Source organism: Giraffa tippelskirchi, chromosome 5, assembly GCF_054371585.1.
Source record: "Giraffa tippelskirchi isolate mGirTip1 chromosome 5, T2T-mGirTip1v1.2.pri, whole genome shotgun sequence".
Lineage (NCBI taxonomy): Eukaryota > Metazoa > Chordata > Mammalia > Artiodactyla > Giraffidae > Giraffa > Giraffa tippelskirchi.
The window spans coordinates 27856543-27876144 of record NC_137279.1 but is presented as its reverse complement, the minus strand read 5'-3'; the positions used below and the strand labels follow the sequence as shown (position 1 = coordinate 27876144).

The 19602-nt window shown below is 37.2% G+C and overlaps 1 protein-coding gene and 1 non-coding gene across 9 annotated transcripts in view; both read right to left on the bottom strand.

The window, feature by feature from the left end:
* The window catches only part of SPEN (spen family transcriptional repressor), an 88575-nt gene that overhangs the window by 40857 nt on the left and 28116 nt on the right, over window positions 1-19602 (bottom strand). For all 8 annotated transcript variants that reach the window (XM_081488116.1, XM_081488118.1, XM_081488112.1 and 5 more), the window contains exon 3: window positions 17675-18151. Coding sequence is in view for 4 of the 8 variants with exons in the window: in XM_081488112.1 (XP_081344238.1) it covers window positions 17675-18151 (477 nt within the window). In the remaining 4 variants the exon portion in view is untranslated. The remainder of the gene's footprint in view (window positions 1-17674; window positions 18152-19602) is intronic.
* On the bottom strand, window positions 11050-11130 carry LOC145508095 (small nucleolar RNA SNORD83). The gene has a single exon (XR_014055357.1). It is a non-coding gene; the product is annotated as a small nucleolar RNA SNORD83 (small nucleolar RNA).

Here is a 19602-nt window from a genome sequence, read left to right as displayed (position 1 = left end):
GTTTAATAGCCAAAAAGTAGAAGTAACCCAAGGGTACAGAGACAGACAACTGTATAAACAAAATGTGGTATCGATATACAATGGAATTTTATTGAGCCTTAAAAGGGAAGAAAATTCAGGCATATGCTAAAATTTGGATGAACTCTGAGGATATTATGCTAAATGATATAAGCCATTCACCAAAGGGTGAATATTGTATGACTCAATTTTTATGAAGTAACTAGAGCAGTCTAATTTATAAAGACAGAAGGAATGATGGCACTGCCTGGGGCTGGGGAAGAAGAGAATGAAGAGTTCTTGTTTAATGGAAAGATGAAAGGGTTCTGGAGATGAATAGCAGTGATTGCTGCATAACAAGGTAATGTACTAATGTCACTAAAGTGTATACTTAAATGGTTAAAATGGTAAATTTCATGTTATCTATACACATTGGAGAAGGAAATGGCAAACCACTCCAGTATTCTTGCCTGGAGAATCCCATGGATGGAGGAGCCTGGTAGGCTACAGTCCCCGGGGTTGCAAAGAGTCGGACACGACTGAGCGACTTCCCTTTCCCTATACACATACACCAGACCACCTTACCTGCCTCCTAAGAAATCTGTATGCAGGTCAAGAAGCAACAGTTAGAACCAGACAAGGAACAAGGGATTGGTTCAGAATTGGGAAAGGAGCACATCAAGGGTGTATATTGTCACCTTGCTTATTTAACTTATATGCAGAGTACATCATGCGAAATGCTGGGTTAGATGAAGCACGAGCTGGAATCAAGATTGCCAGGAGAATTATCAGTAACCTCAGATATGCAGATGACACCATCCTTATGGCAGAAAGTGAAGAGGAACTAAAGAGCCTCTTGATGAAGATGAAAGGGGAGAATGAAAAAGTTGGCTTAAAACTCAACATTCAAAAAATGTAGATCATGGCATCCAGTCCCATCACTTCATGGCAAACAGATGTAGAAACAATGGAAACAGTGAGAGACTTTATTTTGGGGGGCTCCAGAATCACTGCAGATGGTGACTGCAGTCATGAAATTAAAAGACACTTGCTCCTTAGAAGAAAAGCTATGACCAACCTAGGCAGCATATTAAATAAGCAGAGACATTACTTTGCCGACAAAGGTCCGTCCAGTCAAAGCTATGGTTTTTCCAGTAGTCATGTATGGATGTGAGAGCTGGACCATAAAGAAAGCTGAGTGCTGAAGAATTGATGCTTTGAACTGTGGTGCTGGAGAAGACTCTTGAGAGTCTCTTGGACTGCAAGAAGATCAAATCAGTTAATCCTAAAGGAAATCAGTCCTGAATATGAATATTCATTGGAAGGACTGATGCTGAAGCTGAAGCTCCAGTACTTTGACCACCTGATGAAAAGAGCCAACTCACTGGAAAAGACCCTGATGCTGGGCAAGACTGAAGGCAGGAGGAGAAAGGGACAGAGGATGAGATGGTTGGATGGCATCACCAACTCGATGGGCATGAGTTTGAGCAAGCTCTGGGAGTTGGCGATGGACAGGGAAGCCTGGCATGTTGCAGTCCATGGGGTGGCAAAGAGTCAGACACGACTGAGCAACTGAACTGAACACATACACACAAAACCTAAGAAGTAAAATACAAAATGACCTATACTTCTCTTTGTTCCTTAGAAAAAAATGGGGAGATTCCAAATCAGTCAATGTAACAAGCTACGTGCTGGGTTTTGTCAATAAGGCTCTGCTGAATCAAGAGGTCTCACAACCTGGCTTATCAAGGTAACGGTTCCCCAGAAATAATTTCAGAGAAATGAGTCAGCTCTAACTGGTGATTCCATAACTATCTGGAAAGAAATGGGGAAAGCATTTTAGGTCTTGACTGTGTAAATTATAAATTAAACTCTTTAGACCGAAAGTTAATGAAAAGTTAGTTTAAATTCTTGGTATTTAGGATATTTATTGAGAAAAACTGTATTAATATATTAAAGAGTGAAAATGCATTTTTAAATTATGGAACCAATATTTTAATGTCAATTTTGTTTTGGTCCACATATTTCTTCTATCATTAGAAACCACACAAACTTCTAATGGGAAAAGATCTAATCTAAAAAATATGATGATTAACTGAAATAGTGAAACTGACAATAGAAGTTTTGTCTCCTTTTCTTTCAACATTTATCTGTTTTTTTCCTAACTGAAGTATAATTGATTTACAAAGTTTGTTAGTTTTAGGTGTACAGCAAAATAATTCAGTTATTTATATATTTATATTCTCTTTTTCAGATTCTTTTCTACTGTAGGTTATTACAAGATATTGAATCTAGTTCCCTATGCTATACAGTAGGTCCTTGAAAGTGAAAGAAAGAAAGAAAGAAAGTGAAGTCGCTCAGCCGTGTCCGACTCTGTGCGACCCCATGGACTGTAGCCTACGAGGCCCCTCCATCCATGGGATTTTCCAGGCAAGAATACTGGAGTAGGTTGCCATTTCCTTCTCCAGGGGATCTTCCCGACCCAGGGATCGAATCCGGGTCTCCCGCATGGTAGGCAGATGCTTTACCCTCTGAGCCACCAGGGAAGTCCACAGTAGGTCCTTACTGTATATCTATTTTATGTACAGTACTATTTATTTGTCAATCCCAAACTCTTAATCTATCCCTCCCCCCTTTGGTAGCCATATGTTTGTTTTCTACGTCTTTGAGTCTATTTCTGTTTTGTAAATAAAATCACTTATATCATCTTTTTAGATTCTACATATAAGTGATAAAAGATACTGTCTTTCTCTTTCTGACTTGCTTCACTTAGTACGGTAATCTCCAGGTCTGACTGTGTTGCTTGCTGCAAATGGCATTATTTCATTCTTTTTATGGCTGAGTAATACTCCACAGGTGTGTGTGTGTGCACGTGCATGCATGTGTGTGCACATGCCTGTGTGTAACCTTTATCTCAAAAGACACAGCTAGAAGCAGAGCCACAATCCACCAGCAATAATTTTCTTTACACTGCAATCAGTTTCTACTAATATAAAAAATAAATAATTTATTTTCTAAGGATTTCTAAGTATAACAGAAAATCTACACTTCAAAAATTAACTTTTCTGGGTTCTAGTTTCCACCTAGCCTTTACCTATGAGCATTTGTAAATATCAAGCATGACTAAACCTTAGGTACTTTCTCTGCTTTATACGTAGATAAGATTAAACAGGTGTAGAGTTCATGGTCACTAAAGCAGTGCTAAATTCAACTGCAGTAATTAAAATAATTGGTTTTATTTACCTTCCTATTCTAAAGTTCAACAGTTTACATAAATGAAGGAAAAAAAAAATTATTAAGGACAATTTTTTAAAGAGCACCTTATTTCGGTGGAAAATACTATTTAAAATTGAGCTTAAATATGCTATGTGTAGTTAGCTTGGTCACAAAATAATTAAGTACAAGTAACTCTTCTGGGTGCAATTACAGCTGCAAGTTAATGTTTTTAAGCTTATTACTGATACTATTTTTAGTAGAATTAAAAAGAAGGAATATGGAAATAGTGAATCTATAGAATGACAGCTAGGTAAGTAAAGGTTACTTCCCCAAAAGCCTACAGGAATATTATTCAGTCTTAAAAAGGAAGACAATTCTGACATTTGCTACAACATAGATGAATCTCTAAAACATTGTACTAAGTGAAATAAGCCAAACACAAAAGGACAAATATTGTATTATTCCATTTTTATGAGTTACCTAGAACAGTCAGATTCATAGAGACAAAAGTAGAATGGTGGTTACTAGGGACTAGGGGAGAGAAGAATGGGACTAGGGTAGAGAAACCACTATTGTCTAATGGTTAAGAATTCCTGTTTGGGAAGATGAAAAAGTTCTGGAGATGACCAGTGGTGATAGTTGTCCAACAAAGTGAATATACTCAATGCCTCTGAACTGTACACTTGAAAACAGTTAAATGGTAATTTTATGCTATATATATTTTACCACAATTTTTTAAAAATTGAAGGCTTACAAGTTTAGGCATGAAAAACATATTTGGAGGACCTTCCTGGTGGTCCAGTGGTTAAGAATCCATTTTGCAATCCAGAAGACACAGGTTCAATCTCTGGTTGGAGAACTAAGATCCCATATGACCAAGAGCAACTAAGCCCTCATACCACAACTAGAGAGTACATGTGCCACAACAACAACAAAAGGATCCCTCACGCCACAACTAAGACCCAATACAGCCAAATAAATAAATACTGAATAAATATTTTTAAGAAACCATAGTTTGGTGGTTTCAAATCTTAGTGTTCTAATAATAGCAAAAATTGGCTATTGGAAAAAAATTGGAAAGTGGCTAAGCTCTTATAAATCTATTACTAAGAATTGCATAGCATATTTGCTGATGGGCTTCATGGGGCTCTAAAAAACTTCCAAGTTAATTTTAAGATGATGGGTTAGCAGAAAACTAGTCACAAAGTGCAGCTTATTTTTTTTTTTGTAACAGATTTGGGGGCAGGGCAGGTATGTGATCAGATTCTGCCTGGACAGATTCTGCTAAGTGCAAAATTCATAGCAGAAAAAAAATTTGTAGCAGATAAAGTGGGAAAATTACTTATGTATATATTCTCATTGTAGCCTTTCCTCTAGGGTCAAGAGTACCTTTAGCTTAAATTCCAAAAAGCCTCAGCCTGCAGTGTCATTACATTTTTGGCAATGTAAGACTCACAAAACCTTAAGACTCACAAAACCTGATACTCAGGTAACTCAAAGCAAAGAGCATCAAACATGAAGGCATCCTAGAAGTGACAAGCAGATAGAACACATCTGCCTAAGGAATAAGACATCATTCTGTAAGGCAGCAAAGCCCTTAGAACATCCATGGGATGGATGTATCATTCAAGGGACAAACTGAGGAGAAATCTAAACTGCTAATTTAGTGGGATTTATTTCCTCAACTACACATGGTATAAAAACTAGATCTATTTCTTGTATGAACAACTAAATGGTTTAAAAGGCATAAACCAAGAAAGCATACAGATCAAGCAAAACCATTTTGTTGTTGTTGTTTTTAAATTCCCAAATGGTATGTCTTTACCAAACCCACAAGTAAACTTGAACTTTGGGTTTTGCCTTTCTCCAATTTAACTTTGGAGCTAATTGTATCTCTTTCCTATCCAGATTTTTAAAAAGAGGCTTGCTATTTTCCACTTCTAAACTCTTTATTAAGGCAGCTCCATACTCAAGAGGTTACCAAGGCACCTAACTCCCCACTAGGAAGCCTAAAGCCACCCACTGCTTGATGCATGTGTTTATTTACAAATGACTTCAAATTACTCACTAAAAAACTCCAGCCTCAAGTCCTTCCTCTTAAACAACTCCTCTGCGATTTCTTCCAACGGAAACAAACACAAAGCTGCACTCCAAATGGATCCAACTGCCATGACACTCATGACATTCAGGAGTGGAGTGTGCCCCTCCCCAGGATCAAAAATAACACTCAAAGAATCAGAGAATTCCCCAGTTTTGGTTACATAAATCACATCTAGAAACAAGGCAAGTATCTACTAAATGTGTGTCTTATTCTAATTCCAACACCAGAATTCCAGGTATTTTAAACACACTTTAAACCTTTATCAAAAGTATTAGCCATCATTTAAAAATTACCTTCAGATTAAGGGGTTGAGGTTTTTCTTTTTTAAATTAAAAAATATCACCGTTAAGATGACTTAATTTTCTTCTTGGAAGATTAATTTATTGGAGACTTACACATTAAAGGTTTTCAACAACTGAGACATTCCCTTGGCCACCTTGGAAATCAACATGCATTTTAATATTTTAGGCTGATCAATCCTAAATTTGAAAAAGACAGACTCGGCAAAGACTATATTTTAAGTCTTGGGACTTTATGAAAAGTCCCAAGAGCTTTTCTCATTAATCAGTAATTTCAAAAGAATAGAAGGATCATGAGAATTAATAAAAATAATGGGTGCTATTCTCTAAAAAAAATGAAAAGCACTAAATATGGATGCACAAATTACTCCATGACATTCCATCTTGATAGAGTTCATTCCTACAACTGTGCTGTCCAACAGAAATTCAATAGAAGACAAAAATGTAATTTAAAGTAGCCACACCTTAAAAAGTAAGAACAGGTGAAATTTAATAATGTATTTTATTTAATGTAAAATATATTATTATATATACTCAAAATGTCATTTCAACATGCAGTCAACATAAAAACTAGTAACTTTGTTTTGCTGTATCTTCAGAATTTTGTATTTTTTAAAAATAGTTCTACTGAGATATAACTTCATACCATAAAACTGACCCATTTAAAAGTATACAATTAATAGTTTTTAGCATATCTATACAATTATGCAATCTTCACCATAATGTAACTTTGGTACATCTGCATTGTTCAAGGAAAAAAACGCATACCTATTAGCAGCACACCCCATTATCTTCCATCCTCAGCCCAAGGTAACCATTAATCTACTAATCTACTTCCTGTCTCTGTAATTACCTATTCTGGACATTTTACATAAAGAGAATCATATGATATGTGGTCTTTCCTACCATCTTCTGTCACTAAGCATTTTTTTTAGGTTCATCCGTGTTACAGCGTGGATCAGTACTGGTGCACAGACTAGCCAAATTTCAAGTGCTCAACAGCCACATGTGGCTAGTGGATACACTAATGCACAACCGAGTTCTAGAACCAGAAAGCTCCCCAATAAACAAGCACATCATCCTTAAATAAGAGGCCAGGTTAAAGCCTTAGAAAAGACCCCAATTCTGGGAAAGATTGAAGGCAGGAGGAGAAGGGACAACAGAGGATGAGATGGTTGGACGGCATCACCGACTCAATGGACATGAGTTTGAGCAAGCTCTGGGAGTTGGTGAAGGACAGGGAAGCCTGGCGTGCTGCAGTCCATGGGGCCTCGAAGAGTCGGACATGACTGAGCAACTGAACAACAAGAACATGTTAAAGCCATTACAGTACTTAAAAGAAACACCATTTATGAGAGGTAACACTTCAGAGGTTTAGCACATTTTAAAATAATTGTTACTGATGGTCCAGTGCAGGAATCTGCCTGCTAATGTAGGAGACATGGGGGTTCAATCCCTAGTCCAGGAAGATACCACATGCTGCGGGGCCAACTAAGCCCACGTGCCACAACTACTGAGCCCATGCTCTAGAGCCCTCAAGCAGCAACTACTGTAGCCGTGAGCCCTAGAGTCCATGCTGTGCAATAAGAGAAGCCACTGCAACCAGAGAGTAGCCTCAGCTCACCACAACTATAGAAAGCCCGAGAACAGCAATGAAGGCCTAGCACAGCCATAAATGCAGAAATAAATATTTTCTAAAATAAATTAATAATTGTTACAGTATACACAAAAACCACTAAGAAAAACTAACGGAAAAGTGTTACTTTGTTAAAGTCACGTAAGTTTACATTTTAATTCCAGATAGCTCTAGTAAGTGAGCAGACTGATCCCTGAAAATATACATTTCCACTTCAAGAGTATAGAGGAATAAACAAAGTAGAACTTAGTTCTTGGGTACTTATCACTTTAAAATTTAAAAACTATCTTTGTTGATAAGTTAAAAAAAAAACAAAACCACCATCCTTTATCTGGGATTGTACCAACAATTCACACAAGTTTAAAACAATTTTTTTCCCCTAATTTAACGGCATTAAGAAAAACTCAAAAGGTTATTAACCAAGTCAAATTCTAAAATGTCCCCTGGACTTCCCTGGTGGTCTAGTGCTTGGGAATCTACCTGCCAATATACGGAATTCAGGTTTGATCCCTGTCCCAGGAACTAAGATTTCACATGCCGTGGAGCAACCAAGCCCGTGCACCACAACTACCGCCTGCACACCCTAGAGCCCATGCTCCGCAACAAGAGAAGCCACCGCAACGACAAGTCTGTGTACCACAACTAGAGAGCAGCCCCCCTCACCACAACCAGAGAAAGCCAGGACACAACAACAAAGACCCAAGGCAGCCAAAAATAAATATAATTTTTTAAAAATAAATAAAATATAAAAAAAAGTCCAATCTTATTTTACTTGAATTATATATTTTCCAATCTGATTCGAAGGATACATATTATTATCACCATATATTTGAATATACTTTTAATCCATTCTACACCAAGAGAAGTTTTTTTAAGAGTATGACTCAGATTCTTAGGAAAACCAACTCTGTTTTGCAAAGTTAATTTTAAAATATATTTCACTTATTATCTTGTATACCCGGTAAAGAGAAGTTCCTTTATCCTACAAAGTAGACATAGGAAAATGTCCCACAGAAGTGATTTTATACAATTTGTAGCAGCAGGAAACCCTAATAGTATTTAGTTTAACAAATGACTAATAATTTAAGTAAATAAATTATCAAAGAGTGCTCTTTCCATTTTCTCACAAGAGGAAATCGCAAAATCCTTTACAGATAAGGGTAAACACTCAGTTTGTACTCGAAGAAACAGATTAAAAAAAAAAAAACTAGGAAGAGGAGGCAGGCAATGAAATCTTGGCTAATTCTAAGCTTCAGAAAATGCTACTGTTTATTTTAAAAGGAGAGTATCACATTTTCCTTTAGATTTGTGCATGGATGTTCAGTGCAGGGTAAAATTATACCATGGCTTCTGAGAAAGACCATAGACAGCCTTCAAGTGAAAACAACTCACAAAAGATAAAAGACAATAACAAAGTCTCCAAAACCGCTGTAAGTAAACTTCTACCGTAAGTAAAAAAAGACTAACACAGGTTTCAATCTCATTCCAAAAGTTTAAAACATAAATTTATAGGCACTTACATTTTCTATATAGCTCTGGCACTTATAAAGACAAAAATAAATGCACTCCTTTATTTGTGGCTTTAATATTTTAGTGACTTCTCAGTGTTCTCTGACCAGGAATTAGAGCATATTTAACTCCCTTATTTGTCAAAGAGTAAAGTTTGGAAAGAGCCTATGCACAAAGCAGTCATGACACTAAAAATCTGCAATTTAAGCATTTTTGTTTTGACTCTGCTTCTAAATCAAATACAATCTGGCACAGTATTTTTAAGTTTAAAGTTTGTTGTTTAGGACTTTAAATTACTTTTTGTTAATTTTTAAAGCAACATTTAAAAATTTACATCAAGGTTAAATTAAAACTCACAAGATACCAAGTCCCAAGTTTATCCCTCAAACCTATTTTTCACTCCTTCCACCTAACAAGCCAAAATAAATCCCAGCAGATCGGTGAAAAGAATGAAAAGGGGCATGGCAGAGAGTTCTTCACTGCAAACAGACTAACAACTAAAAGCAAGTTCCTGGGGAACTCTGATAATTGATTAATTGCGGGGGTAATAAATTCTGTATCACCAAACGCAGAACATGCTGTGATATACCCAAGCAGCGGTACAGCAGAAGCTATTTTTCCAGCCTTAGTTTCTAAGGGGCAGAAGATAGAAAGTTACAGTTAAAACAAAAGAGTAATAATGGAAAGATGCACTTAGGAGTGGCGTTCACACCAGCTTCTAGTCTTAGGCTCCTGAATTTTTTGAAAGGCTGCCTCCCTAGGAACACACCGGGATTGACCTGCGCCACTTCCCAGGCGCTCCTCCCCAAATCGGGCCAGCCCCCATGCGCAGGCCCCGCCCCCTGCGCTGAGGGCCGGGCAAAAACTGGCAAAATAAGGAAGCCTCTGGGAGGTGGCAAGCCGCCAACTCAAACTGGATGATTCCAGTTTAGGCTGGTTTAAGTCACAAACAAGCAGTTCCTACCTCTCCCCATAATATTCAGAGGCACTGGCTGCCCAGGCGGCACATAATGAACTCTGCTCATTTACACTCAGCTCTAAGTCTACCTCGCTCGTTCTCTTTTCCCTAGCAGCAGAGGCTCCTAATGAAAGCAAGGCTCCTAATACAGTCAAAATGGGTCAGCTTAGCACTGGTTTCCAACACCGACTGCCTATTCCGCACGGAACGCTAACGCTGGCAACACCTACCTACACCTCTCAAAAGCCTTACTGAAATGCTGTACTTAATAAAAAATGGAAAAACAAAAAGGAACTCGACCTATTCATAAATCTCCATAATGGAAGTTAAGCTCACCAGAGCAATTAGAAAGCAAACACTTCCATCTTCCATATTCAGCATACAAAAAAAGGCTTGGCTGGCTAAGGTGATCCCAAAAGACAGAAGTGTGTAGCTTACTGCCCAATAAACTGGAAAGGAATGTTTCCAGAATACAGGCTCTTCAGTATGCCTGCCACTGATGGGAATGTAAAAAACACTACCAATAAAATTAATTAATTAATTAGATGGGGGTACTCCTCTGCTAGGAAAAATTGAAGGCAGGAGGAGAAGGGGACGACAGAGGATGAGATGGTTGGATGGCATCACCCACTCGATGGATATGAGTTTGAGCAAGCTCCGGGAGATGGTGAAGGACAGGGAAGCCTGGCGTGCTGCAGTCCATGGGGTCGACCGAGCGACTGAAGAACAGCAGCTCTTCAAGCACACACCGCTAAACATGTATGCCTTCATGCTAACAACCCCAAAACTGTGTTAAGGAGGGAATGAGCAAATGTTTATTCCTTTGGAAATTAACAGTACTTAAAGCAGCCCCACTCAAAATGAGGCAAAACAGTGTGGATTTTAGATCAGTTTTCTCCAGGACTGCAAATAAACAACAGCAGACATGTTAGTTCTCCTCCTTCCAAGAAGGTGAATTCTTTATGAGAACTTAAAGGACTTCCCTGGAGGTGCAGTGGATTTAAGAAGCCACCTGCCAACTCAGGGGACATGGGTTTGACTCCTGGTCTGGGGGACGATTCTACATACCCGAGTGCAACTGAAGCCCTTGCACCAGGACTACTGAAGCCGGTGCCTTGAGCCTGTACTCCACAAGGGTGGCGGGGGCACAATGACCATGAGTAGTCCCCACTTCCCCAACTCGAGAAAGCCTGTGCACACCAAGGAAGAAGAGCGTGTGTGAGCACGAGCACACACACACACCAAAATTAATTTTTTTAAAAAAACTTAAGATACCAATATTTCAGGGAAAGAATAATCATAAAAAAAAAGTCAAAACTATAGTAAAAAAAAAAGCCATCAGTCACAAATAAGAGTTACAAGCTATCCATCACAAATAAGAGTTTCAAATTTCAAAATAAAAACTTCATTTAGCAGCTGGAATAGTCCACCGTAACAAATACATTTCATTCATAATACTGATTTTTAGAAAGACATTCTCTCTTTTGAAAATTCAGACAATTTCAACTATCTTAAAAAAGTAAAAATGAGGCAGAAGGACAAAAACAATAAAACAGGCCAAGAATGTCTGTGAAATCCAGAAATAAATCAGACATTTAAAATGCAATGTTTTACTTAAGCTTAAAATAAGAGTGGAAATAGTTTCATTCTAAATAAAAGTAAGGGGCAAAAGACTAAGAAATATCCTAAGAATATTTATTATCCTTGACTTTGGCTTCTTCTAAAGGCCTTTTCATAAACCTTTACTGTTCCTCCTTGAAAGTCGTCTGAATGCAACTAAAACACATTTCACTTGGTTTTATCCCCCAAATCAACAGATATCTAATCATTGATTTTTACACTATAGACAGCTTATGTTTCAGTGGTTTCAGAGCACAAGTATCTTCTCTTTACACACTCAATAACAACAGAAAAAAATCCCATTTCAATTTAAGTGATTCATGTCAAACTGACAGTGCAAAAAACCAAATTTTATCTCCAACTGAACTCAGAAATTATTATTCATTATCTGAACCACCAGGGAAACCCCAATTATAGATAAGATCACCTTTGATGATAAAATTTCAGACAAATGTGTTATGATTAAGCACTGCAACCATCACCAAAAAGCCCCACTAATTATTAATCCCTTTAGCAACTTTAAGAAACTGACTCTTACTTCATGTATGTATCTGTTAAAATTGGTGCCATATCTGACAGTTTCTAGCATATAATATATATCATAGCAAATTACATAGCCAGGTAATATTAATAACATGAGAATTCCTTCCCCCAATCAACACTGTAAATAAGCATACTTTAAGAGAAATGGAAAGTACACTGCCACTATCACCTTGATACATGCATTGCCACCACATCTAGTACCTCTTCAGCCTCATCCATATTTTTCCACAAAGCTTCAGATGGACAATTCTGAAAAATTTTCTTCATGAACTTGAAATTCTCTCTCATAAACTAAATGAACTACAAAACTTCCTCATGAAATTGCAAACAAAAGGATATGTGAATAAAATTCCCCCTCTAAGAAACTGTAATCTAAAACATCTACATCATTCACAAAATTATTAGCAGAATTGTTCACACGCATTATATGTGTGCGTGTGTGTATAATGTTTTTAAAAGCTTGTCAGTTTAGGGACTGCCATGCTAACACTTTTTTAGTTAAAAGGGTCACGTTCATTTTACCTTTATCTGTTGTTAAAAATTCAGAATTTGTTCAATATTCTAAATAATTACTATGTAACTATAATTCAGGTAAAATATTCTTAAGCTAACAGAAAAAATTAATAAAACTGTAGACAACTTTTGATATATTTTATTCAAAACATATAAAAGAAATACACATACAAGTTCTACAAATAATACCAGCAGTAAGAAATACTTGACAGACTTTCCTGGTGGTCCAGTGGTTGAGAATCTGCCTGCCAATGCAGGGGACAAGGGTTCTATCCCTGGTGTGAGAAGATTCCACATGTCATAGGGCAAGTAAGCCCATGTGCCACAACTACTGAGCCCATACACCCTAGAGCCCATGCTCTGCAACAAGAGAAGCCACTGCAATAGAAAGCCCTCGCACTGCAACTGGAGAGTAGTCCCTGCTCGCCACAACTAGAGAAAGGCAATGCACAGCAACAAAGACCCAGCACAGCCAAAATTAAATAAATAAATTTTATTTTTTTAAAATTATTTTTCATTTCCCTTTCAATAAAAAGTAAATTATTATAATGCAAAGCCAATATACTGGACAAGAGATGGGCATAAAGACTGTCACATCTTAATACAGCATCAGAATTGAAAAGGCTGATTACTTGCAGTTATATAGACTTTTCTTATTACTTTAAACAAACACCACAAGGACTTTCACAGGTTAGTTTTCTGACCTGGAAGTGATATTGTATGTGTGTCTTTTTCTTCCCCTTCCTGTCTCCAAGCTTCTTCCTTATATATTTCAACATATGAACCCAGGCCCTCAACAATGCAAGGATGCAGTCCTGACCACAAGACTGCCAGGGAATTGCCTATATACAGTTTTTAAATCAACCTATTCTAATTCTTAAAATCTACTTAAGAAGGAAGCTTGCTCTAAAATTCTGATTTCTTCAAATTGGTAAACTAAGCACAATTTAAGACCACATGGCTTACTGAAAGCCACAGAGACAAGAGACAATGAGATGTCACCCACGAGGTCTTTCCAATAGTCATGTATGGATGTGAGACTCAAGACTATAAAGAAGGCTGAGCACTGAAGAATTCATGTTTTGAACTGTGGTGTTGGAGAAGACTCGAGAGTCCCGTGGACAGCAAGGGGATCAAACCAGTCAATCCTAAAGGAAATAACCCTGAATTCATTGGAAGGACTGACACTGAAGCTCTGGCCACCTGATGCAAAGAGTAGACTCACTGGAAAAGACCCTGATGCTGGGAAAGATTGAAGGCAGGAGAAGAAGGGGATGACAGAGGATGAGATGGCTGGATGGCAATGGACATGACTTTGGGCAAGCTCCAGGAGATGGTGAAGGACAGGGAACCCCGGGATGCGACAGTCCATGGGGTCGCAAAGAGTCAGACACGACTGAGTGATGGAACAACAACCAACAACAGTTATTTCCATGTAGTTATCTGTGCTTATTACTACATTTGTTTTAAGGGTTTCCATCTAAATGCCTGTTTCTGTGATTAGAAAGAATAAAAGTCTGTAAGTTACTTGACATATTCTTCTTTGGACAAACCAAAAGGATTCAGAGGAACAAAAAAGAAAAAGGCTGACTCGCAAAGTTTTTAACTTATGTATTTAAAATTTATTTTGAAAAGAAAAGGGCCTCCCTAAATAACCAAGGCAGAGAAAGAAATAGACATCCAGTAGCACAGGTCTCTGCACACAGGAAGTTTGGAACATTAAGCAACCTGCCCCTCACCTCCTCAGCAGCTAAATAAATACTGTGAATAGTTTGGCAGAAACACTGTATCATTTACAAGGACTTCACAATGAGACTGTCATCAATCCCATGTTTGCTCATTTGAAATGCACTGCTAGGAATCTGTTCACCAAAGCTGTAACAATTAAGGGGCACGGAAGATGGTTAATGTTCCAGTCAGTCATACAGACAGAATAGAAACCTCTTTTATAGATAAAACCAAGCTATATTTTATCTACTATAACTTTTGATTCAAAACATTTTTAAAGGACTTGGAATGTCACCATTTCACAATCAAGTTTTAAGGATTACCAAACAGAACTTATTTCTTCCAAAAGGGGCATTGAACATTGTGAATTGACAATAACAACTCAAAATATTACATTTTGAGGGGATTCCCTTGTAGCTCAGCTGGCAAAGAATCTGCCTGCAATGGGGGAGACCTGGGTTCAATCCCTGGGTTGGGAAGATCCCCTGCAGAAGGGAAAGGCTACCCACTCCAGTATTTTGGCCTGGAGAATTCCATGGACTGTATAGTCCATGGGGTCACAAAGAGTCAGACACAACTGAGTGACTTTCACTTTCACTTTCCCTGATGGTCCAGTGGTTAAGGATCCACCTTACAATGCAAGGGACACAGGTTCAATCCCTGGTCTGGGAAGATCCCACATTACTCGGAGCAACTAAGCCCCGGCATCACAACTACTGAACTAGTACTCTGAAGCCTGTAAGCCGTAATTACTGAGCCCATGCACTGCAACTACTGAAGCCTGCATGCCTAGAGCCTGTGCTCCACAACAAGAGAAGTCCCTGCAATGAGAAGTCTGTGCACCCCAACAAAGAGTAGCCCCAACTCGCTGCAAATAGAGAAAGCCTATGTGCAGCAACGAAGACCCATCACAGCCAAAAAATAAATACATCTTTTAAAAAGATAACACGTTTTGTAACCAATATAATTATAGAGGAAAGGAGGATATCTGATAAAAGGGGGGATGAACCCCAAGACAATGGATGTGCTCTGAACACCCAAACATATTATTTATCTGTACTTGCTTCAATAACAATATAATGACCAATCTTTTAACTATTACATCAATTTTGGTTTCACCTTCCTCTTTACTAAGAATTGTATCTAAGTATTTCAACTATTTGAATGTGTACTCGGAGAAAGGCAATACACTTAGCTGGCTCTGCAGTATGCACAAAGGAAGACCTACCTGGCCCTGTTCTTACAGAACGGCACCAAAAGGCTCATCATGTCCTCAAAAAAGTGGATTCTGTTTTTCATAAATCAATATAATCTGAATTTTATTACAATGTCCACTTTCCCCAAGGTAGGCACTCTCAATGTCCAAGTTTTCCTTCTATGGAATACTGAAATTGTCTAACTGGAATCTCTCTTTCCTATTCTAAAGCAGATGCCTTTCTGAAGCACAGATCTCAACAAGCTATTTCTCTTCTCAAAATCCTTCAATGGCTCATCTCTGCATAAAAAATAAAACCCAAAAACATTAGCGTGGTTAAGTCATACTAAATTATTTGCTGTTCTCAAAACATTCTTCCACCCACTTGTATCTCTTCAAGTTGTTCCTTCTGCTCACAATGTTCCCTATCTAGCCCAAAATTCATATCTTCTTGCTGAAGTTCTACATATCCTTCATAGCCCTAAATCATAAAAATCTTCAGCCCTAAGTATGATTCAGGCAGTTGACACAGGAGAAAATATCCTCTACAGTTGTAATTTAGTCTCCATGTAGATTTCCCAAGCTCATCCTGCCTTTGTGGCAGTTACCTTTCTGAAAGTAAATATTCAGAAGCATACAACTATTTCTTTTGATTATGTAAACAGCAATTAGCTCTATCAAAATTCATCAGATCACCTCTGGGTTCAAGTTTTTGAGCCCACAATGCCAAGGGCCAGATCCCAAACACTGTAACTCCCACCAAAGTACAATGCCACCCTGAAAGCTACGCGTTTCATTTCTAACTTCCACACTTCTTCAATTGGTTGACTTTTCAAAAAGTTTTGATTCAGTGGAGTGTAGTGCCATCCCTTTACTGAGGTAGGTTTGGGGAAAATGACTAAAACTTGAGTATCTTAGGCCAATTCTATGCAGAAGAAAGTGACTCATGACAAGATTTATAGATCTATAATCAATTTATAGAATTCAAATGAATACTGTCAATCATTTAACTCAACAATACATCTAATGATATCAAAAGAAGTTAAGGGTCTCAACCATGTCACAGCTGCAAAGCTGGAGCCAGAACCTAACTCTTCCAACTTAAACTAACTGCTTGCTTCACTATAATATGCTACATCTTCTAGAATATTTGAATTACATCTAGATAGATAAATGTATAAAAGGCTTCCATTTATTGTTTTGAATCAGAAAACTCAGGAGGCGTAAAAGGAGCCTTTTATCAATTACATGATCATTTACTTTTCTTAAGTTAATTCTAAGCAGGCAATACTAAAGGAAAAATAATCTTGGCATTTTAATTAGGTCCAAGAATTTGTCTCTTGTAAATTTAAAATACATCCCACTTAAATTTAAAACCAGAATGTCTAAGATTAACATGTTGAATAACAGTAACAAGAAACAGAAAATACTCAAGACTACCAACATCTCAAGTAGTAGCAGTAACAACAGCTAGGAGTTATTGAAGGGAGTATTTAATATATACAGGTATCAAGCTAAGTGCTTTAAGTATTTTTTCATTTTAACCTTCCAAATAACTCTAGGAAGCATGGTTCTTACGAAAGATGAGAAAGCTGAGGCCTAGAGAGCTTTAGTAACTTGTCCAAGATTATAAATGTAGTATAGTGTCTACCTTGATCTTTTTTTTTTTACCTTGACCTATTACTTCGAAACACATAACCTAACTTATAAGCTGTTTCTTGTTAACATTATTTTCAATTTATCATTTTCATCTTTGATATACAACTCCTTTGTAAAAAAAAAAATCCCAACTAACAAAATTAGCTTACTCACCCTTAGTGAACAGCATAGACACAATCTGAATTTTAAAGAAAGCTTTCCTACTTGAGTTTATAAATTGATTACCATCTTGATGTTAAAATTAGTTAAAATGTATACGTCAATTTATACATTGGTAATAAACGTATCAACAATATATTTCACCAATACATCTTTACCCCAACAGCTTTTACAAATTTCCAACCAAATAATAGAAATAGTATATACTAAGAAATCAAAGAACTTTGAAAAGTTCATTGTATGGCACAAGACTTGTTTCATACAACTGAAGTTACCGCTTTTCTTCTTTTTTGGCAATTTTAACATTCAGCATCTGAAGGATGAAACAGTATTTGCAAATCATCTTTTAGATTCAAGTACTTGGGAAAATAGTTAATTTGTTGGCCACAGGGCTAATCAAAGTTTCTTCATTCATTATATACATGATCCAAGATTACTTTCAAAAATATTACTGTACTAAAAATCAGTACCACTGATGGTAGCACATTTGTAACAATTTATTCAAGACCTTGTCTCTGATAACAAAAGACTGTTAACCTACCTGTCACTGCTGGTACTACTGCTGCTGCTGATTGAATCACTACTGGAGGATCTACTTCTAGAGCCGCTGCCGCTAGGGGACCTTGTGGGTCTAGACGCTTGACTAGCCAGCCTCTGAGGAGACTGATTTCTAGACTGGGATGAGTGTGGTGACCGACTCCTGCTGTGCTGGTAATTCCGCTCGGGCCTTCTGCCTCGTACCTCCCGGGTAATGTCATCCCTGTAGATATCCCTGTGTACCACACTGGGCAGTGTAAACTGCTCTCGAGCCCTAGGTTCGTATCGGGGGTCATGAGCATCAAAACGGTTTGGACTTCGACTCCGAGAAGTATAATAGAGCCCATGTTGTAAAGTCCGCTCTCGAGGATCTCTATAGTAATCCTGATCGTAATGTCTTGTCCGATCAAATCCTCCCGTCCCCCGTTCATGGTGTCCATAGGCACTATGTTCATAAGCACGCTCCCTGTTATCTGAAGCCCTGCATTTAGGAGGGGGGAAAAATATTTAATCAATCAGAAACGGGAAAGCAAAACTAAAAGCACGTCATGCAAACATTCACTTCAGCATTTTCTTTGTGCAACTGGTCATTTTCTAAACAGCAGTAACCTACTTTAGTAAGCAAACATTAACAAGCTTAACATTTTACTTGACTCCAAAACTTATTTCCACAGCTAAGCAATTACTGTTGTAACTGTATATCGGGCTTTCATGACTAGTGTTCTATAAGTCACTTGCTCTTTTTATTAGGGATTTTCTGGCTTATATACAGAAATAGACATATGCCATTTCCTTTTTTATTTTAAATTTAATGGAACAAGAAGAGACTTTCATTTTAATATGAAAGTTTTCTATATTTTCATCTGATTAAAATTTATGCCAAACTGTATTTACTTTGCAAATGTATTTCAGGCAAAATGTCCATATGTTTTTCACACAGACATGAAAGCCTCATTGCAATGCATGCCCATGTCCCAGCAATAGGAGGGCATTTTCAAAGAAGTATAGAAAAAAATGTTAAGTATAACTTTTTCATATTAACTTTCAATTTCTTGGGTAATTATAAAATTAGTAAATTATGTAAACTGCTGTGCCCAAACAATCACACTTAATAATAAAAACAGGATCTTAAAAAAGAAAATCAAACCAAAAACCACTTAGGATATCAAAATATTGGACTGCCACATGCTGTTCTATGATAAATTTAACTAATTAAATAATGGTTATTTTATCTTCTTGTGCTATCAAATTACAAATAATTTTTAAATGCCTAGTCCATAATTCAGTCTGTTAATGTATTACTTAATGGTTAAAGAAATACATTCTCTTAGGGTTTTAGTTACACTCAAATTGCCTCTGATGAAATAAGGCAACTTTGGGAACTACAAAATTCAGTTTTTAGCAATGGTTTAACTATAAAAAAATTTTTCTGTAGAGCACGAATACTTGTCAATCTATGAGTACAAAAATTGTTGCATGTACAATTACACACATGCAATTATATGTTAATATTAAAAACCAATTCCAATCCTACAAAGAAATCTTCAGTTCTCTACTTAAGAAAGTTCCTAAAACACCAGTTCACTTGAATCTCAAACACGAGGTTGAGTCTCTTCTCAACCTTACCTTTGGGTCTATCTTTTATCAAAAGTGATTAAGGAACTATGAAAGATACAGAAGAATTAGAATCTGTGCAATGAAGAATATGTGGCAAAAATCTTACAACTAATACTGTGTTTCCAATACATTGCTTAGATTCCAAATCTCTCCACTAACCTTCATTTTCACCATCTCACTTAGTAGCAATCATACCTTCTCCTAGGCCGTGTTTTGTTTTTGCTATTATGAAAAGCAACTGGCATGGCAAAAAAATTCAATATTATCTTTCCTACTTAAATATATTAAATGACTCTCCTTTTTTATTTGCTACAT